Source organism: Sapajus apella, unplaced genomic scaffold (genome assembly GCF_009761245.1).
Source record: "Sapajus apella isolate SASKATOON/1434 unplaced genomic scaffold, GSC_monkey_1.0 scaffold8, whole genome shotgun sequence".
Lineage (NCBI taxonomy): Eukaryota > Metazoa > Chordata > Mammalia > Primates > Cebidae > Sapajus > Sapajus apella.
In genome coordinates this window covers 6854732-6882240 of record NW_022436948.1, presented here as the reverse complement: position 1 = coordinate 6882240, position 27509 = coordinate 6854732, and the positions used below count along the sequence as shown (strand labels likewise).

General features: G+C 38.1%; 2 protein-coding genes across 4 annotated transcripts in view; one reads left to right on the top strand and one right to left on the bottom strand.

The window, feature by feature from the left end:
• Window positions 1–27509, bottom strand: part of BRWD1 (bromodomain and WD repeat domain containing 1) — a 137922-nt gene that overhangs the window by 97426 nt on the left and 12987 nt on the right. For all 3 annotated transcript variants that reach the window (XM_032276862.1, XM_032276864.1, XM_032276863.1), the window contains exons 5-13: window positions 24096–24246; window positions 21928–22026; window positions 21412–21572; window positions 20070–20291; window positions 7805–7905; window positions 6410–6480; window positions 4619–4719; window positions 3540–3580; window positions 2539–2637 (exon numbers count right to left, since the gene is read on the bottom strand). In XM_032276862.1, the coding sequence (XP_032132753.1) occupies window positions 2539–2637; window positions 3540–3580; window positions 4619–4719; window positions 6410–6480; window positions 7805–7905; window positions 20070–20291; window positions 21412–21572; window positions 21928–22026; window positions 24096–24246 (1046 nt within the window). The remainder of the gene's footprint in view (window positions 1–2538; window positions 2638–3539; window positions 3581–4618; window positions 4720–6409; window positions 6481–7804; window positions 7906–20069; window positions 20292–21411; window positions 21573–21927; window positions 22027–24095; window positions 24247–27509) is intronic.
• On the top strand, window positions 215–924 carry OOSP4B (oocyte secreted protein family member 4B). The gene is given in 3 exon segments (XM_032277234.1): window positions 215–223; window positions 346–448; window positions 648–924. Coding segments are annotated over 3 exon segments (318 nt in total). The 3' UTR covers window positions 854–924.

Sequence of the window (27509 nt, the reverse complement as noted above, 5' to 3'; positions counted from 1 at the left end):
CTGGGATTACAGGCACATGCCACCACGGCCTGCTAATTTTTTGTATTTTTTTTTTTTTTTTTAGTAGAAGCGGGGTTTCACCATGTTGGCCAGGCTGGTCTCAATTTCTTGACCTCAAGTGAGCATTTTGGCCTCCCAAAATGCTGGGATTATAGGTTGGAGCCCCATGCCAGGCCTATTTTCTCATGAAAGAAATTATAGAAAAAGTCCCCCCATGGATGGAGTATGGCAGCAAGAAAACTAAACAGTTTTCAGTCTCATTTAAAAATTTTCATTCAAGGTTTAACACTGATGTTTCTATTTTGCTTAATCAAACAATAATCCATAGGTGAATCTGATTTTAAGTTATCTTCACCCCCCACTTCTTGTGGGGTCAAGTAAATGATGTTCCAAAGAAATGATGTTGTCATATTATCAGAGATCACTTACAGACCAATGCTGCATACTACCTATGAATCTCAAAAAACAAAAAATAAATAAAAAAAAACTAAGAATACAGCTATACGAATATAGAATGAGTGCTATAAAACAGCCATCTATGTAACTACAAAAAAGCACAGAAGAGAGAATAATTCTAACTAGATTGAATGGTGGTTGGGAGTAGAATAATATTAAGAAATAATATTATTTCTTAATATGAATAATTTCCTATGAATTTCCTGTGGTTTGCTTTGTGAAGAGGGTTAAATTCCCATCTGTGATACATTTTGGAATGAATGGGTTTGATGCCAACACCTTAAAAGATATCCCTCAAAAAACAAAAGGACAAGAGTCACCAGCTCCCACACAAAGTAAAACATGGGAACCTAATTTTAACAGTGTTAATAAGGAGCAACTACCAATAGGTCACTGAATCAATAAGGCCTGTGTTATAACAGCCTCTTCTCCCTAAAAAACGGAAGCAAGTGGCACATACTTATCTGAGAACCAGTTTCATCAATACTGTTGTTGTTTTATCTGTCCAAAGATGAGTAGCAATATGTTACCAGTTTCACTACCTTTTGGAGTTTTGGATAACATTTCTATGCCATTATATTTACACTTTTTAATGAGTTAATTTTACGTGAAATGGCCATTCTAACTCTGTAAAATCAAGTTCATACATAATAAAGCTTGCCCATAAAAATTTTTTAATTCCCTTTAATTATTTCAACTTATCAAGGACTGATAGTATTCACTTTCATACTGAGACGTAACATTTTTATATGTAATGAAGATTTTTTAATTTGTTTATGAACAAGGTTTATCAAATTTCTAGTATACATACTTTTCATTCTCTATCACAGATAATTCCACAAAAATAGTAAGATCAAATTTATCTTGAAATTGCAATACAATTCTCTGAGCTACAGCAGAGAATGTAAGTCAATTTCTGCTACTAAAAACAAAGCATTTGGGAGGCAGAGGCAAGAGGATCACTTGAGCCCAGGGGTTTAAGGAAAGCCTGAACATAGGCACTATAAAAAATAAACATAAAAATTAGCCAGACTTGGTGGCACGCACTCATAGTCCTAGCTACTTGGAAGGCTGAGGTGAGGGGACTGCTCGAACCTGGGAGGTCAGGGCTGAAGTGAGCCATGATGACACCACTGCACTCCAGCCTGGGGGATGCAGTAAGACCCTGTCTCAAAAAGAAATAAAATTAAAAATAAAGCAGACATGATTTCTAAAAGACAAAATGTGGAAACATTTCTCAGAAAAACTGATATGAAAAAGTACAAAGTTAAACTCAGGAAACAAATTCTAAAGTAAAATTTACAACTTTTTTTTTTTAGATGGAGTCTTGTTCTGTCGCCCAGGCTAATTTTCTTTTTTAACCTTAACAATAAAGTATGTTTGCTTACCCTAATCTCCAGTCTTAGCTCCAAGCTTACTTTGAAATTTTTTCAAAAATCCTATCCACAGAAAAGTACAATTTCCACATTTAACATGCTTCAGTTAATTTTATCTTTTTTATTTGCAGAAGCTTTTAAATGCGACACCTAAGAAGGTCAATGCTTTGAGCAATAGAAGAAGCACATGTTATTCTTTGCTACATAAATGTAAGGATAAATTTATCTGGATATCTGTTCACCAGATACGAAGTAGGCAGCTACTCACTTAAACCACAGCTCTTCATAATAGAAGGTAGCTATAATCCCCTCAACAAAATAACCACTGAGAGACAGAGACACAGATCAAACACTTACGATGCACCTACTTCTTTTTTTTTTTTTTTTTTTTTTGAGACGGAGTTTCGCTCTTGTTGCCCAGGCTGGAGTGCAATGGCGCGATCTCGGCTCACCGCAACCTCCGCCTCCTGGGTTCAGGCAATTCTCCTGCCTCAGCCTCCTGAGTAGCTGGGACTACAGGCATGCGCCACCATGCCCAGCTGATTTTGTGTATTTTTAGTAAAGACGGGGTTTCACCATGTTGACCAGGATGGTCTCGATCTCTTGACCTTGTGATCCACCCACCTCAGCCTCCCAAAGTGCTGGGATTACAGGCGTGAGCCACCGCGCCCGGCTGATGCACCTACTTCTAACAATCCCAACTTACCCTGAGATTCTAGTAGACATATCCAATAAAATGCTCCTCCATTCTAACTGCTCAAATCTCCAAATCCTTGCTGTTCCATCTCTGCTACCACTTAGGAACCTTAAAACATTTAGAACAGGATCTTATTATATTCACACACTTTCCATCAAGGGCTACAGTAAAAATCACATGGAAAAAAGTCTGTAATGTAGCTGTCCTGACAACAGGACAATCCAGTTAATTCAAAAGACAGGTATAACGTTAATTCAAAAGACAGGTACTTAGAGCGTAACTGGGTGGGGAAAAAATCTGATTTGCTATGATTTGCCTGGCCCTATGAAATAAAACACACCTCAAACTCAATCAATAGCTCTTCAAACAGATTAAGTTTTGAGAATACAATGTGCAAGAATGCAGAGAAGAAAAAAAACAAAAGTTTTGAAGTATAGGAAAATAAGCGCAATAGCTCCATTTTAAACATCTTAGTTATTAATTCAAATTAATTCATGCTGGACGCTGTGTAAAAATCAATCAATCTATTAACAAATTAAGGTGTCAACAATTAGCTTAGCAAAGGTACCTGACACACAATGGAGACAAAGGAGGAGGATATCATTTAAGTAATAATTTCTTTGCAGGATATATCACAGTGGTTTCTTGGAAAAACTTTTTTTAACTACCCAAACAGACCAGTCTGACCAACATGGAAAAACCCTGTCTCTACTAAAAATACAAAATTTAGCCAGGCCTGGTGGCGCATGCCTATAATCCCAGGTACTTGGGAGGCTGAGGTAGAAGAATCACTTGAACCCGGGAGGTGGAGGTTGCAGTGAGCCAAGATCGCGCCATTCACTGCACTTCAGACCAGGCAATAAGCGAAACTCTGTCTCAAAAAAATAAAAAATAAATAAATAATAATATAAGGGAAAAATATACAAAAAATGACAGGTTAGCTATACTATACTAATACATAGCACATTATATTTGCCTAATAGCACACACACACAAATGCACACACTTACCGATCACCATTGTTACAAAATTGGATACTATCTACTTTATCCTAAAGTAGAAAAGGGGGAAAAGGACAAATTAAAAAATGAGTATCTACATGGTCTGTGAATTTGAAAAAAACCGAAGTTTTAATACTAGAAGCCTATTTGCCTTAACAAGCAAAATTTGTACTTGTATTGCTTAGCCTCATCATTCAACATGTTTCATTGGATTAACTACAAACCTAAGACTACTACTAAAATACAGTTTTGATTTAAATGAAAGGCATATCCAACAGGAAAAAAAACCTTGCTTCTAAAATTAAAGTCATATTTATAATTACATCTGTTTAAAATGACTTATATGAAAGTGAAATGTGTGGCAAGTTGATCAAAATATAGACTTTAAAGCACCTAAAAACAAGGCATTTTCATCTGTACACAAAAAATGCTGTTTTATTTCAATCTGTATTTAACAAATAACCCCTGGGTGTGGCCCAGCTTCCCAAAAGCTTCAAACAGCAGAAAAGATGACCTGATCCCTGACCAGTACTTCAGAACACTGACAGTTTTCTATCTTACTGTATATTAATAAAACTGCATTCTTATTTCATGAGCTTGGGTAGATAAGCAGGCCCACTTAAAATCAACCCACCCAGATCAACTATCATAATCTAGATTTTGAACATAAAGCTAAAATAACCACGGTAAAATATTAGGCCTCTCAAGTGCTAATCTGAGATGCCAATGACATCCCTCCCCTTTAGATATAATTCCTCACATGCTTAAAGTTAGAATGAAATTAACAAAAACTATATTATACCTGGATACTTTCATTGTTATAAATATACTAATATCTCTAGCAAAATTTTAACTGTCAAATATAATTTGACAAAAATTTAAGACATCATTCACAAGAATGACTTATCTCAGAAATGCAACTATGATTTAATATCTTAAAACTAAGTCCCATCAAAAGGTTGTAAATGACGATTCATCTGTTCAACAGAAAAAAAATTAAAATTAAAATTAGAACGAGTAACAATGTCTCTTAGCAATAATAGGAATAGCATTAACAATCTAAAGGATTCTAAAACGTGGATGCTTACAGTGTGGCTTTCAAGTTCCGCGATTTTTTCAGGTGCTTCAAAACCCAAAAAATACATTCTGATTACATGATCAGTACTACCTGTGGCTAAAAACATACCACCTGAAAGGAAAATGTTAAGGTTTAAACATCTAATTTACAACAAATACCTGAACAAATCAAATTTCTATATTAAAATATAAAACAAGATCCTTTAAAACTAAGTTTATCTCAACAGTTCCATTTTTTAACTCACTATATAAAGCTTACAAAACCATATTTGCAGCTTTAATTAAAAAAATTAATTTGATCTGGATATGTTCACAATCTCTTTTTTTTTTTTTTTTTTTTTTTTGAGACGAAATCTCGTTTTGTCACCCAGGCTGGAGCCCCCAGTGGTATGATCTCAGCTCACTGCAACCAGGTTCAAGTGATTCTACTGCCTCAGCCTCCTAAGTAGCTGAGACTACAGGTGCATGCCACCACGCCCAGCTAATTTTTTGTATTTTTAGTAGAGACAGTGTCTCATGTTGGTCAGGATGGTCTTGAACTGCTGACCTCAGGTGATCCACCCACCTCAGCCTCTCAATGTTGGGATTACAGGCCCAAGCAACCTGGTGCGACCGGGAACATGGTCTCACTCTGTCACCCAGGCTGGAGTGCGGTGGTGAGATCACAACTCACTGTACCCTCAACCTCCTGGACCCAAGCAATACTCCCACCTAGTCTCCTGAATAGCTGGGACCACAGGTGTGCACCATGCCCAGGTAATATTTGTCTTTTTTTTTAAAGATGGGGTCTCCCTATGTTGCCCGGGCTGGGCTTGAATTCCTGGGCTGAGGCAATCCTCCCACATCTTAGCCTCCCAAAGGACTGAGATTACAGGCATGAGTCACTGTGCCTGGCCTCCCGCTCTGTATTATTAAGGGTGGCAATATGATGCCAATTAAGCACTAGTAATCTAAAAATATATTTAAGAAAAGGGGTTCTGAGGGCCAGGCACGATGGCTGGCACCTGTAATCCCAGCACTTTGGGAGGCCAAGGTGGGTGGATGACCTGAGGTTGGAAGTTCAAGACCAGCCTGACCAACATGGGGAAACCCTGTCTCTATTAAAAATACAAAAAAAATTAGCTGGGCCTGGTGGCACATGCCTGTAATCCAAGCTACTCGGGAGACTGAGGTGGGAGGACTGAACCCAGGAGGCTGAGGTTGTGGTGAGCCAGTATCGCGCCACTACACTCCAGCCTGGGCAACAAGACTAAAACTCTGTCTCAATAAAAAAAGGGGAGGGGGGCTCTGCTTTCTAAACAACATTACATACCTAGCCCTAGCTTGTTGAAGTTTTTAGATTGTATGAGGGAAAAGTCTTTGATCTAGCCTAAAAACAGAAAAGTTACCACACAAGTTCGCTGTACAAAAAATGAAAAAGAGTAATTTCACCAAGATATTATGTGTGAGAAATAAATTTAAACTATGAAACATACAGTTTAGCCTATTCGAAGAAAATCACAATTTTAGATTATCATACACATAGGACTGGCATAGGAATCACTTGTGTGGACACCTCAAGCCTCTCTTTTACCAGCCATCTCTTACATCACTGACTGACTACTACTAGAAATCAGAGAAAGGCAGAATGGAGGACTGGAAGACAAGAATAAGGCTAACAAAATGATCATCATAAATTCAACCTAATAAACATCGTAAGTCATTTAACATGTATCTAATAAAGGTTCTTAGCAATAAGGTAGTCATTTAATAAATGCTTTAAAAAAAAGAAAAACTAAGAAAAAATGTGAAGAAGTTCTTACCAACACTAAAAGAAGAACAAAGCATTTGAACGCCTGGCCTAGGCTTTTCAGTGAACTTCAGGGGACGTGGGCTTTAAAAGAAGAAGATGTTGCTTTAAAATATCTTATTTTACCACATTAACACAGTTTAAAATATTGGCTTTAATACGGCATATTTAAATATTATAATTTTTTTAAGAGACAGGGTCTCACTATGCTGCCCAGACTAGACACAAACTCTTGGGCTCAATGGAGCCTCCAGCCTCAGCCTCCCTAGTAGCTGGGGAACACAGGCACAGGACACCCAGCTATAATCTTATTTCTTTAATAGCTTATTGCATATCAAATATTTCCACGTATTACCAGGTACATTTTACAAAATATAAAAAGATCAAATTAATATTTCCTTTAACCCAATACACTCAAAATATCAATATGTAATCCAAATTAATAAAATTATAAGATACTTTAGATTCTTTCATATCAAATCTTTGAAATTTTCCAGTGTGTATCTGACACTCAAAATACATCTCAATTTGACAATTCAGTTTTCATCAAAAATATTTTATCTATATTTGGATTTCCCAAAACTTGTTGAAAACTTCACATACTCAAGTTGTTCAAGATATACTTAATACTTTTCTAATGGGCAGGCACAGTAGCTCACACCTGTAATCCCAACGCTTTGGGAGGCCAAGGTGGATGGGTCACCTGAGGTCAGGAGTTCGAGACCAGCCTGGCCAACCTGGTGAAACTTCATCTCTACTAAAAACACAAAGATTAACTGGGCGTGGTGTCATGAACCTGCAGTCCCAGCTACTCAGGAGGCCGAGGTAGTATAAGCACTTGAACTTGGGAGGCAGAGGTTGCAGTGAGCCGAAATCATGCCACTGCACTCCAGCCTAGGCGACAGAGCAAGACTCCGTCTCAAAAAACACAAAAGAAAAAATAAGGAAAAATGAATTTCTAATAACTGAATCAACTACAAGTTTTTAAATTTAAATTATCAATTCAGTTCCTCAATTGCACTAGCCTCATTTGAAGTGCTTAATGATCATGTGTGACCAGTAACTACTTACTACATTAGACAACATACATCTACAAGACAGGTCTTAAGACTCTCAAATGTTCACGCCTGAATTTCCAATTATACACCTATTTTTTTCAATGCCTTACTCTGTCTTTACAAAAATGCTAAGATAGAAAAGCTATGCTTCTTTTACAAATTAAACTATCTAAATAAATTATAAACAGGAAATAGTCAATATGGTACATATGCTATATATAATAATTAAGTTCAAAGGTAAAAAAGCAAACACAATATATAATTTCTCTTAATAATCAAACTTCATTTCATTAGACTAAACTGTAACTACATTAAAGACAAAAACTTGTTACATACTTAAAGCCACTTACCTAAATTTCAAGGATTCTAAATCCCATTGCCAAAAGCAAACTGTCCCATCAGCACCAGTGGAAACCATGTATCTTTGACAGCCTTTGGCCATCGGGCTAAACTAAAAAGTAAAACATATACAATTCAGTTTCCAGAACTTCTGCTTAAGTTACAGTTTAATAGTCTTCCAAAGTTAACTTCAATTGACATTCTAAGGAAATAAAACATAAGAAATTCAAAATATAGGTAATACTATTGTAGTGAAAAAATCATAACTTCCCCACATCGATTGATACTTAACATGTTCTCAATAAGCTATTTTCAGATCTAATAAACAAGATTGGCCAGAAAAACTTAAGCAAGGTGAAGATCTAGTCCTACTAGATATTAAAGCATATCACAGAGCCTCAATAATTAAAACAATCAGACCTAACAGGGTACATTGACAGAATGACCAATGGAAAAAATATCAAGTCCAAAACTAGACTCTATTCAACTTGGGAAAACTAACTGGTAGACTGAAAGACCAGCTTGGGCAACATAGCAAGACCCTGTCTCTATAAAAAATTAAGAATTAACTGGGTGAGGTGGCATGCACCTATAGTCCCAGCTACTCAGAAGGATAAAGCAGGAGGATGACTTGAGCCCACAAGTTTGAGGCCAAATGAGCTATGATTACACCACTGCACTCCAGCCTGAGCAACAGAGAGACCCTGCCTATTGGAGAAGTGAGAGAACCTCCATACTGTTTTCCATAATAGCTGTACTAATTTATATTCCCACCAACAGTGACTAAGAGTTCCCCTTTCTCCACATCCTTGCCAACATTTGTTATCCTTTGTCTTTTTGAGAACTGCCATTCCCACTAGGGTGAGGTAGTATCTCACTGTGGTTTTGATTTCCATTTTCCTGATACTTAGTGACGTTAAGCATATTTTCATACATCTGTTGGCCATTTGTATGTTTTAAGAAATGTCTATTCAGGTCTTTTGCCCATTTTTTAATTGAATTTTTTTTCTATTGAGTTGAGTTTCTTATGTGTTCTGGATATTAACCCTCTGTCAGATGCAGAGTTTACAAATACTTTCTCCTATCGTCAGGTTGTGTCTTCAATCTATACTGACTGTTTCCTTTGCCATACTGCTTTGCGGTTTGATAATATAATCCCATATGTCTGTTTTTTCTTTTGTTGCCTATGTTTCTGGGTATATAACCAAAGGGAGATGCAATCAGTATGTTGAAGAGATAACTGCACTCCCATGTTTACTGCAGTGCTATTCACAATAGTCAAGATTAATCAACGTAAACACCCATCTACAGATGAATGGACAAAGAAAATGCAGAATGCAGGGTACACACACACACACACACACACACACACACACCCCCACCCACCCACCATGGAACATTATTCAGCCGTGAAACAGAATACTATTCTGTCATTTGTGGTAATATGGATGAACTTAAAGCCCATTATGTTAAGTAAAATAGCCAGGCACAAAAAGGCAAACATTGTGTAATCTCACTCATAAATTTTAAAAGTTAATTTCACAGAAGCAGAGAATAGAATAGTAGCTACCTATAACTGGGGAGTACGGGGGAAGGGGGACCACAAGAAGCTGTTTCAATGGGTATTAAGTTACAATCAGACAGGAAGAGTAAGTTCTGGTGTTCTATTATTACACAGCAAGGTGAGTACAGAAAATAAAAATGTGATGGACATTTCAAGATAGCTAGAAGAGAAAATTTTGAATATTACCACAACAAATAAATGGTAAATGCTTAAAGTGATGGATATAATAATTACCCACATTTGATCCTTATACAATGCATACATGCACTGAAACATCACACTGTATTCTTTTTCTTTACAATTATTATAAGTCAACTAAAAATAAAAAACTTAAAAAGAATGTAGGTTGGGTGTGGTGGCTCACACCTATAATCACAGCACTTTGGAAGACAAAGCAAAACCCCATCTCTACAAAAAAAAAACAAACACCACACACAAAAAAGAAACGTAGCCAGTTATAGTGGCATGCACCTATAGCGCAGATACTCAGGAGGCTGAGGCAGGAGGATTGCTTGAGCCCAGCAGACAGAGGTTGCAGTGAGCCATGATCGCACCATTGCACTCCAGCCTCAGCAACAGAGTAAGACTCTGTCTTAAAAAACAAAAGGTGGGAGGTAGGGCACAGGCTGGGCGGGCAGGCGCCAAGAATCTCCCAGCCCACCCCACAGCTCACCTGCCAGTTAAAATTATAAAAAATTTTTAAAAAAGAAAAGAGGGAGAAAAAAAGAATGTATTCATCAAAGTCAAAGGTATTTAGCTGTCCTGTTAACTGTTAAAATGCAAATCTTTTCCTGTATGCTCACTCAAACTCACCATATTAACCATTTTAAAGTGCACAATTCAGTGGCATCTAGTGCAAGCACAATGCTGTGCAGCCATCACCACAATCAAAGGTCAATAGCTATTACTTCACAAGATAAACTGCAACCTCAAGGCATTTTTCAATCCTCTTGGATTTGAAGTAGGCTACCAAACTATTAGAAAATAAAAATTCTCTTTCCACTATTTGCACATTTTTGTTCGTTCTTGTCTAGCAACACTAAAAAAATGAACAATTGCAGTAATAGAATAGTGTTCATTTTCTGCAAATATTTAATTTTGTAATATTTTTAATCTAGATAAAAGTCATAATAGTATGATGAGCACCCATACTGGTCATCAAGACTCACCAATGGTTAACAGGGCACCATATCATACTGACATGAACCATCCAAATCTACCTTGCAGACATCACATCACTTCAGTCCTAAAACCGTCACTGTTTATCTCCTAACAATGACATTTTCCTACATTACTATAATATGGTTATCAATACTTAAGAAATTTAATATTGATAAAGTATGTAATCCATTCAAATTTCCCAAATTTCTCAAACACCCTTTACAGCCTTTTTCTCCCATAAAGCCAGAACCTAAATCAAGGCTCACACATTAACCCTTTTCCTGGGGTTCCTTATGAAAAAGCTCTCCACCTTTCTTTCTTAAAATCAGACTTTTGAGGAATCAGATTTGTTTCACAGACTATTTCTCAATTTGGATTTGTCTGATTGCTTCCTCGGGAGATTAGGGCCAAACATTTTTTACCTAAATAAGTAGGTAGAGAAAATATTTAACTACACATACAATGCATTTCATAGTTACAAGTCAATTCAGATTTTCTTTTTGATCAGTCTTGGTGTTTTTCTCCGTATTTACCTTCAAAATTTTCCTTTATAAAGCTGTTTAAAATATCCTCTTTTTATTATCTGAAGAATCTGTAGTGATACTCTTTTTCAAATCTGATATTTGTCACGTTTCTTTTTTGCTCCCTGATTAATCTTTTACCAGTATTTTTAGTCTTTCAAAGAACTTTTGGCTTTGTTGATCCTTGCTACTGTTATGCACATTTTCTATTCTTAATTTCTGTACTTATCTTCATAATTTATTTCTTCTTGTTTGTTCTTTCCCTAACTTCTTGAGAAATACACTTCAGCTTTTTAATACATGTGTTGGGTGTGTATTTCCCCTTCAGTACAACTTCAACTGAGTATTAATTATATATTGCTATGAAACAACTTACCTCAAAAATTTACCTGCTCTAAACAACGATAAATATTCATTATCTCATAGTATCTATGGGTCAAGAACTCAACAGCAGCTTAGCTAGGTTAAGTCTGGCTCACTATCGAGGCTACAACACACAGTCAAGGTGTTGACCTAGGCCACGGTCACATAAAGACTTAACTGGGAATGGGGGATCTGCTTCCAAAATGGCTTACTCACATGGCTATAGCAGAAGACATCAGTTACTACCAAGAAGACCTTTCCATAGGGCAGTTTGACTGTACAATCCACCTGACAACTGGCTTCCTCCAAGACCAGTGATTAAAGAAGAGTAAGACAAAAGCTATCTTATTATGGTGTAATCTCAGGAACATGAAAAGTCACACCACACTATTTTCTCAGTATCTTTAAGTTCACAGGTCAGCCCTATTTAGCGAGGAGACTGCAGTGGCCTGAGTGGCAGGAGGTAAGAATCACTGGGCACCACCTTGAAGGCTGGCTCCCAAAGAGTATACCTCCCACAAGTTTTAATATGTAATGTTTTCATTTGTAATTTTTTCATTATTAGTCAGTTTGAAATATTCTTAAATGTCTATTGCGATTTTTTTTAATGTATGGATTTACTTGGAAGTAGAGCTGACCCTTGAACAACACAGGGGTTAGGGTGTCAACCCTCCACGCAGTTGAAAATCTACATGTAATTTTTGACTCCCAAAAAACATAACTATTAATTAAGCCTTACCAATAGCATGAACAGTCTATTAACACATATTTTTGTATATGTATTATATATTGTGTTCTTATAAAAAGTAAGCTAAAGAAAATGTTATCAAGAAAATTGTAAGGAAGAGAAAATATATTTACTATTAAGTAGAAGTGGATCATCTTAAAGGTCTTCATCCTCATTGTCTTCATGTTGAATAGGCTGAAGAGGAGGAGGAGGAATAAGAGGAGGGGTTGGTCTTGCTATCTTAGGGGTGACAGAGGTGGAAGGAAATCTATATATAAGTAGATCCATCCAATTCAAACCCATATTGTTGAAGGGTCAACTACACATTACTTATTTTACAAAAAGTGAGAATTATCTGTTATTAATTCCGGCTGTTAGTAATTTCTGAATTAATTACACTGTTGTCAGAGAACATACTTAGAATTACTTGAGACTTGCTTTAGACAAGTTAATGTATTTGCAAGTAATATGTTTATATTGACATTTAATATCCTAGTACCATCTTAGTACTATTTCTTTGTTTTCTCCTTGTTTTACTTTCTTTATTAGTACATATTTCCCACCTCTACTAAGCCTAGTAGTTATACAGTCTCTTGCTATTCTTTTGGCTGTCATTCTAGAGATTCCAAAATGCATCTTCATCTTAAAGACTAACACAAATTTGTATTTTTGTATTTCCCACTTCTCAAACAATGCAAAGATCTTAGAATACTGAAGTTACCTCCTGCTGATATGCACACTATTAAATCTTTAATTCCATATATATTTTGAAGCCCAGAAGTTACTTATCTTATACAGTCAAGGTATATTTCCATTTACCCACACACTTTTTTTTTTCTCTCTTAACAATTCATTCCTTCTTGCATCTCCAAGTTTCTACCTAGCTATCTTCTAGCTACCTTCCCCACCTAAAGAATATTACTTAGAATTCCCTTTAATTTTGTTCCACAGCTAAGAAATCTCAACTTGTCTAAGTATGAATTTAATATGCTTTCATTCTTCAGTGATATATTTTTAATAGGTTCAAAATTATTGACTGGCATTTTCTATTAGCAATTTAAAAATATTACTTCTTTGTCTATCAAATTCCATTACTTCTATTAAGAAACTAGCAATCAGTCTTATTATTTCTCCGTTTTGTCCTAGGGTTGCAAAGATTACTCATTGTATTTGATTCTTCCAGTTCACTAATTCTATCTTCAGTTTCATCAGTTGTGTCCAGATGCTGTTAAAATCACCCACTGAGTTCTTAAATTATATATTTCAATTTCTTCTAATTTTTAGTTCTCTGCTGAAATCTTATATTGCTTTTTATTTCATTTTTGTGTATATTCTCAGCCCAAAATGTCATTTATATTGCTTTTAATTAGTTAAACTTATTAAGTATGGGTATTTCCAAGATAATATCTTGAGCATCCATTGTCTGGATCCTCCAAGTCTACTTCCTAGACATAGAGTCATATTCTGTCACCCAGGCTGGACGGCAGTGGTACAATCTTGGTTTACTACAGCCTCCGCCTCCTGGGCTCAAGCAATTCTCGTACCTCAGCGTCCTGAGTAGCTGGGACTACAGGGATGTGCCACCAAACCCAGCTCATTTTGTATTTTTAGTAGAGATGAGGTTTTGCCATGTTGGCTTGGCTGGTCTCAAACTCCTGACCTCAAGTAATCTGCCCACCTCGGCCTTCCAAAGTGCTGGGATTACAGGCGTGAGCCACCATACCCAGCCTCCTCTGAGTCTATTTCTATCACGTGTTGTTTCTCCTGGTTCTAATCATGTTTGTCTCCTTTTGTATAATATATTTGAGTGTTATCATATGTAGAAAATTAAAAAGAATTAGGCTATAGATGTTATCTTCCTCTAAAGTAACTTCTACCTTTAGACGGCAGCAAGATCAAAGGCACCAGCAATCCCAGATTATCTTACCTACAAGCATTAAGATGACTTGAAACTGGGATTTAGTTTCTATGAAGGTAGATTTATTCTGGTTCATCCTTACTCCTAGGATTAAACTCCTCTGGTTCCCAACCTCAAGGGAGGGGCTCTTACCAAGACCCCTTTTCTCCCTAACAGGCTCCAAACTCCCATTTTTATCCACCCCCAACCCCATGAATTTCTGCAAGAATCCTGTTAAGCATTTCAGCTCTCTCTTCTGAAATTGGCAAATGCCTCCAAACAAAAGATTCCTCTCTCTCTCTCTCTCTCTCTCTAAGCTTTCCTCATCTATACGATGTTGAGAATCTCAATTTCTCATTACATAGGTATTTCAGCTATCTTTTCACCTCTGTCTAGCTTTTCTAGTTATTCATAAAATGGAAACCTAAGTCAAAACTACCTATGCATTATGTCTTTCACTGCTGAGGAATGTTCATTTTCTATTCTTTTAGATAGAAAAGAGATTCTACACCTCTGGTTATAATAAAACATGTCTATGCTTTATTATTCAAACTGTTTAGAATGTATATTATATTAAGTGACCTTTTAAAATGCTATCCTGGCAGAGCATGATGACCCATGTCTATAATTCCAGCACTTGAAGAGGCCACAGCAAGAGGATTGTCTGAGCTCAGTAGTTCAAGACCAGCTTGAGCAACAAAGTGAGATACCCATCTCTAGAAAAAATAAAATAATTAGCTGGGCATGGTGGCACTTGCCTGTAGTCCCAGCTACTTGAGGCTGAGGTGGAATGATTGCTTTGAAACCCAGGAAGTTGAGCCTATAGTGAGCTATGATTATGTCACTGCACTCCAGCCTGTGTGACTGAGCGAGAACTTGTCTCACAAGATAAACAAAATAAAACGCTATCCTTGAGAAAGGTGCATAATAAAATATAACCAGTGATTACTTCTAGATGGCAAGAATGCTAGATTTTTTTCTTTTTGAGATAGGGTCTCACTGTGTCACCCAGGCTGAGTGCAGTAGCACAATCATGGCTTACTGCAACCTCCGCCTCCCAGGCTCAAGGAATCGTCCCACCTCAGCTTCCCGAGTAGCTGGGACCAGAGGCACACGCAACCACGTCTGGCTAATATTTTTTGTATTTTTTTTTTTTTTTTTTTAGAGATGGGGTTTCACCATGTTGCCTAGGCTGGTCTTGAACTCCTGGGCTCAAGCAATTCACCTACGTCAGCTTCCCAGAGTGGTAGGACTACAGGCATGAGCCACTGCACCCAGCATGAATTTTTCTATAAATATTTTACGGTTAGGTGGGGTGGATTATGCCTGTAAACTCAACACTTTGATAGGCCTAGGTGGGTGGATCACTTGAGGTTGGGAGTTCGAGACCAGTCTGACCAACATGGTGAAACCCCATCTCTACTAAAAATAAAAAATTAGCTGGGCATGGTGGTGCAAGCCTGTAAGCCCAGCTACTCAGGAGGCTGAGGCACGAGAATCGCTTGAACCCAGGAGGCGGAGGCTGCAGTGACACTGCACTCCAGCCTGGGTACAGAGAAAGACTCTAACTCAAAATGTTACACACACACACACACACACACACACACACACACACACACACACAGGCCAGCCACAGTGGCTCACGCCTGTAATCCCAGCACTTTGGGAGGCCGAGGCAGGCGGATCACCTGAAGTCAGGAGTTCAGGACCAGCCTGACCAACATGGAAAAACACCATCTCTACTAAAAATACAAAATTAGTTCAGCATGTTGGTGCATGCCTGTAATCCTAGCTACTTGGGAGGCTGAAGCAAGAGAATCATTTGAACCTAGGAGGCAGAGGTTATGGTTAACCAAAATAGTGCCATTGCACTCCAGCCTGGGCAACAAGAGCGAAACTCCGTCTCAAAATAAAAAAAGAATTTTTTTACTGTACCCTTTCTTTATAAACAGAAAAAAAATTACTATTATTAAAAAATAGTTTTTTTTGTTTGTTTGTTTTTGTTTTTTTGTTTTTTTTTTGAGACGGAGTTTCACTCATGTTACCCAGGCTGGAGTGCAATGGCGCGATCTCGGCTCACCGCAACCTCCGCCTCCTGGGTTCCGGCAATTCTCCTGCCTCAGCCTCCTGAGTAGCTGGGATTACAGGCACGCACCACCATGTCCAGCTAATTTTTTGTATTTTTAGTAGAGACGGGGTTTCGCCATGTTGACCAGGATGGTCTCGATCTCTTGACCTCGTGATCCACCCGCCTCGGCCTCCCAAAGTGCTGGGATTACAGGCTTGAGCCACCGCGCCCGGCCTAAAAAATAGTTTTTGTAGACCACTAACAGCCAGGAAGAGTACATAAAAAAGATTAAGACCTAAAATCATGTCTTTGACTTTGAACTTCAAAGTAACCACTAGCAAGCAAAGCTGAATCTTCTGATGGTATAAAAATGTACTACTACCCAAGCAATTTTTCAGATATATTCAGTAGGTGATAAACACATGTGAGCCCCCGTCACAAGAAGAATCATTTCAGAGAAGACCAGAATTCCACTTTCACCCTGAAGAATTCAAGACAGGCACCCTCTCAAAGTATAAATTTTCTTATTTGCTACTATATTGTCAATACATTCATATCAAGCTATAAAATGTTAACAGTGAAACCTAGCTAGAATTTGAATTAATTTTCAAACTATAAAATCTTCCAGAGAACAGTATACTTCTAAACTAAAACTAAGTAGACAAACCAAAAATCTTGCTTAAACTTGCAAAATAAAATACTATCTCAGCATGGGGTGGTGGCTCAGGCTTGTGATTCCAGCCCTTTGGTAGGTCGAGGCTAGAGGGTTGCTTGATCCCAGGAAATCAAGAACAGCCTGGGCAACATGGCTAGATTCCATCCCTATAAAAAATTTAAACAGGCTGGGCACAGTGGCTCACATCTGTAATCCCAGCACTCTGGAAGGCCAAGGCAGGTGGATCACCTGAGGTCAGGAGATCGAGACCAGCCTGGCCAACATGGTGAAACCCTGCCTCCTCTAAAAATACAAAAATCAGCTGGGTATGGTGGCATGTGCCTGTAATCCCAGCTACTTGGGAGGCTAAGGCAGGAGAATCAGCTTGAACTTGGAAGGCAGGGGTTGCAGTGAGCCAAGATCACACCACTGCACTCAAGGCTGGGCAACAAGGTGAGACATTGTCTCCAAAAAACAAAGATTTAAACAGCCAGGGTTGGTGGCACACACCTGTGCTCCTAGCTACTTGAGAGGTTGAGATGGGCAGACCCTGACCACTGCCAGGCTAAGGTTACAGTAAGCCATGATCGCGCCACCGCACTCTGGCATGGGCCAAAAAAAACGACAAAAACAAAAACTACTATCTCAATTACAACTATCTTCATCCCAAGATAGCTACTCACTCTCTTTTCTTTAAGAATATTGACTAGAAGAGTTAACAAAAGTCACCTTTTATCACACAAAACTTCACATCAAACTTCACCATTTAGTGACCACTAACATATAGCCTTGGTGAATGTGCATTAAAAAACTGAACCACCACCAAATTCAAATGGGAGACACCAATGTGCCTTATAAGCCAAAAAATAAAAGCCTTACAAATCATCTAACAATTTACTTCAGCCTAACCAAACATAAGTTTCAAAAAATGATTTAAAAAAGCAGTGAAACAGTGTAGTAGGTAGGGACAGGACTTGGCCCACCCCCACTAACATGTTTTTCCATATGTGTCCACTAACCACCAGATGTTCTGGCACCCCCCTGGTAGCCTATACCCACTGACCAGACCTTGCAAGCTGTCTAAAACAACTAACACAAGCAGCATTCCACCATAAATCCTACTTAGGAGAGTTAACTCTATTGCCCATATGTGCATGAGGCCAGGAGAATGACCAATCCTAACCCTGAGCCTCATTTTAATACTAAAACCTTTGCCCACAGGGGCTTATCTGCCCCTATGTGTTAGCATGATTCCTCACTGCATCTGCACACCCTGAGCTCTACCCCACAACTGTAATAACGCTCACCTACCTCATGAGTTTTGCATGTTACCCTCCTTAAGACACGGCAAGGCATCCCCTGGGGAGCCGACCAGAGGACCCTTCTTTTTGTACTGTCTCACTTATGCCCAATGTTTCAGACATAGGTCTTTTTTTTTTTTTTAGACAGTCTCACTGTGTCACCCAGGCTGGAATGCACTGGTACAATCACACCTCACTGCAGCCTCAACCTCCTGGCTCAAACAATTCTCCCTCAGCCTCAGGAGTACTGAGACTACAGGCGTATGCCACGAGGCCAAACGACTTTTTTTGTTGGTGGTGGTGGGGAGGCTTGCTATATTGCCCAGGCTGGTCTCAAATCTGTGAGCTCAAGTGATCCTCCCATCTCAGCTTCCCCAAAGTGCTGGAATTACAGGCATGAGCCACCACTAGGCATAAGTCTTAATAAATACTGTCTGGGAAGCCTGCTCGGCCTCCTATTAATTTCTATCAACTCACAGCCAAGAACCTTGCACTACTAACAGCAGCATTTTCTGTCCCTAGTAACTAATGAACGTAAGGCAACGATCACCAGTGAGTAACACAGAAAAACACTAGACATTTTGTGCCTTCTGATGGACGGACTTACACCCCAATGTGATCAATTCTCTACTGGTGATCCTGAAAGCATTGTCCATGGAAAAAGCAGCATCAGCATCTGAAGACTCTTAAAAATGAAATTCTCACACTCCACTCCAGTTGTTTTGAATCAGAATCTTTAAGGGTAGTCCCTAACAATGTTTTAATCAAGCCCTCTAGGTGATTCTCATGCACATTAAAGAGAACCACTGCTCTAGCTCCAAAAACCAACTTAATAGAAACACAGAGAAATATATTTAACTACTCCAACAGGATGTAGTTTAACAATTGGCAACATCCAAACTGTGGGGAAACTACAGATAACCTAGGTCCTTCAACAAAGAAACTGCCAAGATAATGTTTTTTGACTGCATACATAGGTGAAATTTATATTTTAAGTTTCTTTTAGTCTATAGCAATCAATTGTAACATGCAGGCTTTGTTCTGCTCCTGATTGAAATGACCTAAATAAAATACCACTTATGAGACAACTGGAAACCTGAACATCAATAAATCATGTGATAATACTGTTGTAGTTGTTTTAAAAAAAGAGTCTTTTCCTCCCGTAACAGTTGCTATGAAAAAAAGGGGGAAGAGAATCTTTATCTTTTAGAAATACATAAAGAAATACTTGCAAAAGACATGATATAAAATCTAGGATTTGCTTTAAGTATAAGATGAAGCACTTAGGAAAGAACTGGCCATGGGTTGACAGGTACATAGGGGTTCATTATACTATTCTGCCTACTCCATATATGTTCAAAATTATCCTCTGCTTATTGTGAAAAAAAATTTAAATATTTTGCCAAATTAAATCAATTAGTGGCAGAGAGCCGTGGCTCACGCCTGTAAAATCCCAACAACTTTAAGAGGCCGAGGCAGGAGATCACTTGAAGTCAGGAGTTCAAGACCAGCCTGGCCAACACAATGAAACCCTCTCTCTCCACTAAAAATACAAAAAAGTTAGCCGGGCATGGTGGTGGACAACCTGCTACTCGGGAAGCAGAGACATAAGAATCACTTATATCGGTAAGGCGGAGGTTGCAGTGAACGGAGATCATACCACTGCACTCCAGCTTGGGCAATAGAGCAAGACTCAGTCTCAAAAAGAAAAAGAAAAAGAAAATCAACTTAGCAAAATCCACAAGTTTTAAAGTTGAAAATAATATATCACCGGTTTGTAACTGACACACATCCAGTTCAACCATAAGCCCCAAAAAATCAATAAGCCTTCATGTAAATATGCATTAGATCTTTATTTCATCAGCCTTCCATGATCTGTGGAAGGATGAATATCATTTCTGTTACTTAAAATGTATAGTTACTAAAAAACATCTTACTACTTCTCAATTCCAAAGAAACTATTTTAAAGAAAAAGGTAAAAACATATATAGGAATGTGCCCCCTAAGCTAAAAGTTTACCTGTAAAGATGTAATTGATCCTGTGTGTCCTTGGAGCACAGCAACTGGGGCACAAGTCCTCAAGCACCACACTCTAATAATTTTATCACAGCTCCCCGCAGCAATCATTGTATTCTCATAGTTTACTGCCATATCTGATATTTCTGCAGAATGGCCTCTTAATGTAGATAACAAGCGGCCATTATGTGTTGACCAAATCTTCACCAAACAATCATCTGAACCCTAAGGAAAAATATACCCAAAAATTAATGTTAGCACAGCAAATCTTTTAAATAATATTAAAAGAATACCTTTTATATGCCATCCAAATGAACTATCTTTAACTTCTCTCTTTCCAACTATAGAATACTGTTATTTATGTAATAAATTATGACTTATAGTCAGAACACTTATGGAATAATAGTATTTTTCTTTAAAGCAAAGAAAGTCTACATAGAGGTGCCATCAAGTTATCATTTCTATGGGTCAGACTCCATTATCAACACTATTTTCCCCCAAGTTTTCTGCAAAGTAGTAAGTCCAACTCAAAGTTCTTGGCTCTCTTATATCAACTAACAATGGCTAAATGTTAGCCTATTCACACCAAGCTAAAAAATTTGATGAATGTTAGAACAGATCTATATTTCATAGTGTGAGAAACAGGACTAAGTTGCAATCCCAAAGACAAAAATGGTGGGAATAGCTTCTTCACAAACAACACAGTTTGAAGTTTACAGTACTAGCCAGCACCCATTCATTCAAGAAACATTTGATTAACTATTCTGAATTGCACACCTGCAATTTAAACTTAGACTTCTCATCTATCCTAATTTACCCTTAAAACATTAAAATGATAAATTCCAAATGTTTTCAGATCTTTTTTAATACTTACTTGAAGACTAATGGGTTATTTTATAATCAATTCATTTTCCTGAAACAGTGATTGGTTAATGTGAAGAGGAATCGCTTATAGAGGTCTGAGGAGCTTTCTATTTTGAGGGATTTACAGTTAATACATATATTTAGATTAATTACAATGTAATATAATTCAGTAAGTCTAGAACATGCTAGAGGGAAAGTATTAGGTATGCCTATTTTTAAGCATCCTTAAATATCCCACTTAAGAACCACTACTCTAAATCACTGTCTCTCAAACAGCACACAGTCCTGGCTATCTTCAGGTGAATCACTTGGAGCACTTATTTGAAAACACAAATTCATGGAAGCCACACCATACCTACTGAATCAAAATCTGTGAGGATGGGAAACAGAATCTACATATTTTGTAAGACTTCCTAGATGATTCTGAAGCACACTAAAGTACTCTAGATTACATGAAATAAAGTTTAAAATGTTAACTCACTGTAAAGATTCTATGTCCTGTCCTATCAAATGCTACACAGTAAACAGCAGATAGATGTCCGAGAATCCTTCTGTGCATTTTTATATGTTGATACATAGTTCCTGGAAATGCTGTACTAAAAGTAGAACACCCTGTGAGTTGTTTTCCTCGATGTATCTCCACTAGGAAATAAAAACAATAAAAATGGTTAAGGGAGAGCCAATATGGAAAAATCTAAAACTTGTATAACTACTTCTAGAGGGTCACAAAAATCTATGTTCAAGAAACCCTAAGGACACAATTTCTTCCCAATTCTTTCTTCTATATTCACTAATAGAAATTTCTTACTACAATAAGATTCTTTTTCATTAACTTTATTTTTAGTAATTTTAATTAATTTGAAATTTGATACATATTACTATTAAAACAACATTTTAACAAGTATTTCCTTTTAAATTTTAATATAGCATTTATAAAGGTTGTCAAGAAATTTAAGAAAGAATGATTTCAGGCATCTTAAAGGCCAACCTTACTTACCAAGATTAGGTGGGGAACCATAATTCACTGGCATTTCAGGAGGTCTTCCTCTATGAAGAGCAGCAAAGGCAGAGCCCTTCCAAACTGTGTGCCTGCAGTCTTTAAAATGAATTTTAGATACACATAAAATCTTGAAAGTTAACCCCAAAAAAGATTTTATAGAATACTTACGTATATTGTAATAAACTGTTTATTCAACATTTTACCAACTAATATACTTTAACAGAATAGCCCTGGAGGTTTATTAGACTATTTCTGAAGGAAAAGAAAATTAAGACATCTCAGATACAGCAGCAACAACAACTAACATTTGTGTAGCACTTTACAATTCACAAAGTGCTTTCAACATACATTATCTCATTGAATCCTCACAACAACCCTGTGAGGTAGGTATTTTTGCCAATTTACAAGTGAGGTAACTGAGGCTCAAAGGTTCCAGGACCTTTAAAGAGATCCACAGAAAATGACTGGTAAAGATGGACCATGAAACCAGATCTTTCGACTCCAAGTCCCAATTGATGCCAAGTAAATGTTTATTTTTCAATGTAGAATTATATCATACAATATTAAAGATAAGGTCTTACAACTGATCCAACTTTTCAAAAATGGAAGCTTTTATGAGGTAAAATTTAATTTGAGTTATATGAAAATTCATGACTTATTCAGTTTTAAAATTAATTTGGCCAATACTGCCATGACTTTAGTCTCTCTCTTTAGGAACTACTGACAAATTACACAGCTTTCCCTTCGTTTTAGGATCATAGAAAATCCTCTACTGAAGAACACATATGTAAGATCTGTGAGTCTGAACACTAATTCAAAGTCCATCCCTCCTTGACCTACCAGTAAATGCACTAAGAAAAAAAAGTCTGCTCTCCTCTACAGGAGATGGCAGCAGAATATAGGTTTTAAGCAGTCACACTGTGCCAGAAATTAGTTTCTTCACAACTCAGAAAGAGAAGGAAGGCATCATACTAAACCTCTACTGAGCCTCGGGTGCCCCAAACTAACAGCCATATTGCATTTTACATGAATGGATTCATTGCCACTATCATGACCAAAGAGCAGTTACAAGGCATCCTCCTGTGGTACCAGTACAAAACAAATAGAGAATATGGCCCCTACCCTAGGGCAGCTTGCTAAAGTCTCTTCTAAGGTCTGCCAGTTCTAAATCACTGCTCATCACACAACGACAACATGGAGCTTGACACAAGTAAAGAAAACAAAAGGAAACAGGCTACCCATTAACTACCATATAACCAGCTAAAATAGAATAATTACAAAGTGAATAGGGACACAGAAGAGGAAGAATATAAACAGTTTCCTGATTAGTGCCACAGGGTGGTATGGCTTGAGCACTAAGAAACAACTAAAGCTAACAAACCAGTCTGGCATTGAACTATGAGGGAGGGGTGTTCTTTCTCAATTAAGCTTTATACTGGTGGTGCATCCAAGAGGTAGCAGCACATCAGCAATAGCTCATAATAAAAACTAATCATGGGATGAACTTGATTTATGCTCAGGACCAGAAGAACCAACAATCTTTGCCCATTAGCAGTTTGGCCACATGTACACATAGATTATATCACATACATATACTTAGTCTAAGTCATATATACCAAGCTAACAGAAAAAGAATAGCAATTTCAAACATTTTGCTAGCACATAACTTTGCAAAAAAATTAAACTAGTAAAAAAAGAACCATGCAATTTTACATTTTTGATGCTTGTTTTCAAGCTGCTACCAAATTTAGAAAATCACTTCCCTTTATAACAAAGGGCTTTCAGAAGCTAAATATCAAATGAAATACTTCTAGCATTTAAAGAGTTTATTAGACACATACAATTACATTCAATGATGTTATGAGTGAGCTACAAAATGGAAAATTAAGAACTCACATTGATAAAACCTCAAACACATCTCAGAATAAATTCAAGCTTTTTAGCTTAACATCTGTATCTTTATCAACTTTTCAATGCAGAAGGACCCATTAAACACTTATGTAATAAAATTCAATGTTCTATGCTAAATGCAGAGAATTTTATAGTCCACAGCATGATTTATAGTTACATTATCACCTTTCTTCTACAATGCTTACATTACTTCACAATTATAATAATTATTAGGCTATTAATACAAAGCAGAACACTTCTTCAAATTAAGGTACCTTTTGCTGTACGTAGCAAAGACTGCCTTCCTGCACCAAGTAAAGAAGTGACTCTTGAAATACTGGGTGGAATTTCTTTATCCAACATAGGCCCGATGCGTTGGCAGATTTGCAACAGATGATCAGGAGCCACATGCTTATTGGACAAGACCTAGTTGGAGAGCAAGTTTTAATGACAGCACTTTAATAATACCAAATACTATTGAATACTTAGGGACAATTCTGACAAAACATGAAAAACATATACTGAAAACTACAAAACATGCTGAGAGACATTAAAAACAATCTAAATAAAAAAATTTATTTTTTAAAATAAATCTGTTTAAATGTACAAATTCAAACCTGTAACACTCAAAACTTTAGCAGGAATTTTGTAGAAATTGACAATTTTGTTCTAAAATTCATATGCAAATGATCTAGTAAAGCACCTTTGAAAAAGAATAAAGGTTGGAGCACTAACAAAACCTAATCTCAAGACTTGAAATCAAGACTTCACTCAAAATTATGCTAACTGGGCCAGGCACACTGGCTCACACCTGTAATCCCAGCACTTTGGAAGGCCAAGGTAGGTGGATCACTAGCCTGACCAACACGGTGAAACCCTGTCTCTACTAAAATACAAAATTAGCCAGTCATGGTGGCACAATCCTTTACTCCCTGCTACTTGGGAGGCTGAGGCAAGAGAATCACTTGAACATGGGAGGCGGAGGTTGCAGTGAGCCAAGATCGTGCCACTGCGCCCAAGCCTAAGCAACAAGAATGAAACTCCATCTAAAAAAAATAAATTGGCCGGGCGCAGTGGCTCACACCTGTAATCCCAGCACTTTGGAGGCCAAGGCAGGTGGATCACAAGGTCAGAAGATAGAGACTATCCTGGTCAACATGGTGAAGCCCTGTCTCTACAAAAAAACAAAAAAATAGCCAGGTGTGGTGGCGCGCACCTATAGTCTCAGCTACTCAGGAGGCTGAGGCAGGGGAACTGCTTGAACCTGGGCAGGGGTTTCAGTGAGCTGAGATAGCGCCACTGCACTCCACCTTGGTGACAGAGCAAAATTCCGTCTCAAAAAAAAAAAAAAAACCCTAACTGGCCTGTAAGTGAAACACACATCTTTGAGAGAGATGTTAAGATATCAAAGATCATACAAGACATCATCTAGTAACCAAATCATAGATAACTGGTTCTCAACAATATACTAGGCAGTAAAAAACATTAATGCTTGGCCGGGCGCAGTGGCTCACGCCTGTAATCCCAGCACTTTGGGAGGCCAAGGCGGGTGGATCACGAGGTCAAGAGATCAAGACCATCCTGGTCAACATGTTGAAACCCCGTCTCTACTAAAACTACAAAATTAGCTGGGCATGGTGGCGCGTGCCTGTAATCCCAGCTACTCAGGAGGCTGAGGCAGGAGAATTGCCTGAACCTAGGAGGCGGAGGTTGCAGTGAGCCGAGATCGCGCCATTGCACTCCAGCCTGGGTAACAAGAGCAAAACTCCGTCTCAAAAAAAAAAAAAAAAAAAAAAAATTATTAATGCTTTCAGTAAGTATTGACAGACTACTAGGTGCCAGGAACCGAAAGTAGATATACCTACGAATAACTACAGACAATTATACGTCTCTTATAATTTCAAATTAAAAATAATCATTTGGATGGGCACAGTGGCTCACACCTGTAATCCCTGCACTTTAGGAAGCTCAGGCAGGTGGATCACCTGAGGTCAGAAGCTCAAGACCAGCCTAGCCAACATGGCAAAACCCTGTCTCTACTAAAAACGCAAAAATTAGCTAGGCATGGTGGCACAGGCCTGTAATCCTAGCTACTGGGGGGGCTGAGGCAGAAGAATCGCTTGAACCTGGGAGGCAGAGGTTGCAGTGAGCCAAGATCATGCCACTGCCCTCCAGCCTGGGCAACAGAGCGAGACTCATCTCAAAAAAATAAATACATAAAATAAAAATAATTATTTACTCCAACGTAAAAGATAAAGTGAGAAACTATTGCTCTCATCTCTACAATAAGAACAAGCTAGATAAACTTTTTAAAAATGTTTAAACCCATCACAGCTGAAGAAACAAAAATGTACATTAACTAATCCCAGAAAGTACAAGCTTTTCTGTGAACACAAAAGGGACTCAGGGCAGGTGCAGTGGCTCAACCTGTAACCCCAGCACTTTGGGAGGCTGAGGCAGGTGCATCACCTGAAGTCAGGAGTTTGAGACCAGCCTGGCCAAAATGGTGAAACTCCATCTCTACTAAAAAAAAAAAAAAAAAAAAAAAATACAAAAATTATCTGGGCTTGGTGGTGGGCATGCATGTGTAATACCATCCACTTGGGAGGCTGAGATACAAAAATCGCTCGAACCTGGGAGGCTGAGGCAGAAGAATCACTTAAACCCAGGACGCAGAGGTTGCAGTAAGCCAAGATCATGTCATTGCACTCCAGCCTGGGGAATGAGTGAAATTCCATCTCAAAAATAAGTAAAGAAAAGGGACTCATAGCTGCTTTCATTCCTAGCAGAGAGGCAGAAAGAACTGACCTCAGACAAGAATAAGAAAAAGCCATTCAAACCTCTAACAAACTTGTGGCTGGCATGACTGACCAGAATCCTAAGGAGCCTCAGTCACAGTAAGTCTGCACATCTACCACAATTTTTTTCCACAGGCCTTCACCAACTGCATAAGGCCCCAACACTATAGTCAGGCAGCCCTGGAAAAAAACCTTACATTCCAAGTGTACCACGGAGGCCCTCCTAAGGCTACAGATAGAACAACACAGTGGAAAATCTCTTCTGACATGGAAAGCCCAGAGCAGGACTGCAAGGTAGAGAGAACTCTGTAGTAACCTAAAAAGTTGGCAGTTAGGTACAAAGTAGAACAAGATATCACAAAGTTTGGAAAGGTGGCAACTTCACTACAAAAAAATAAGACATCTCAGGGATTTCAAGAGTGCCCAGCCGGGCACGGTGGCTCACGCCTGTAATCCCAGCACTTTGGGAGGCTGAGGCGGGTGGATCACGAGGTCAAGACATCGAGTGCCATCCTGGTCAACATGGTGAAACCCCGTCTCTACTAAAACTACACAAAATTAGCTGGGCATGGTGGCGCGTGCCTGTGATCCCAGCTACTCAGGAGGCTGAGGCAGAAGAATTGCCTGAACCCAGGAGGCGGAGGTTGCAGTGAGCCGAGATCGCGCCATTGCACTCCAGCCTGGTAACAAGAGCAAAACTCCGTCTCAAAAAAAAAGAGTGCCCAAATGCCAAACTGCTGGAAGGGAAAGTCTTGATGCCACCTCAAAGTATACAAAGCCAGTGATTAACTGAATGTAACTAAGATCAGAGATGATAATTACAAATTAGATTGACCCTGTTTCTTTTTTATTTTATTTATTTTTTTTTTTTTTTTTTTTTTTTTTTTTTTT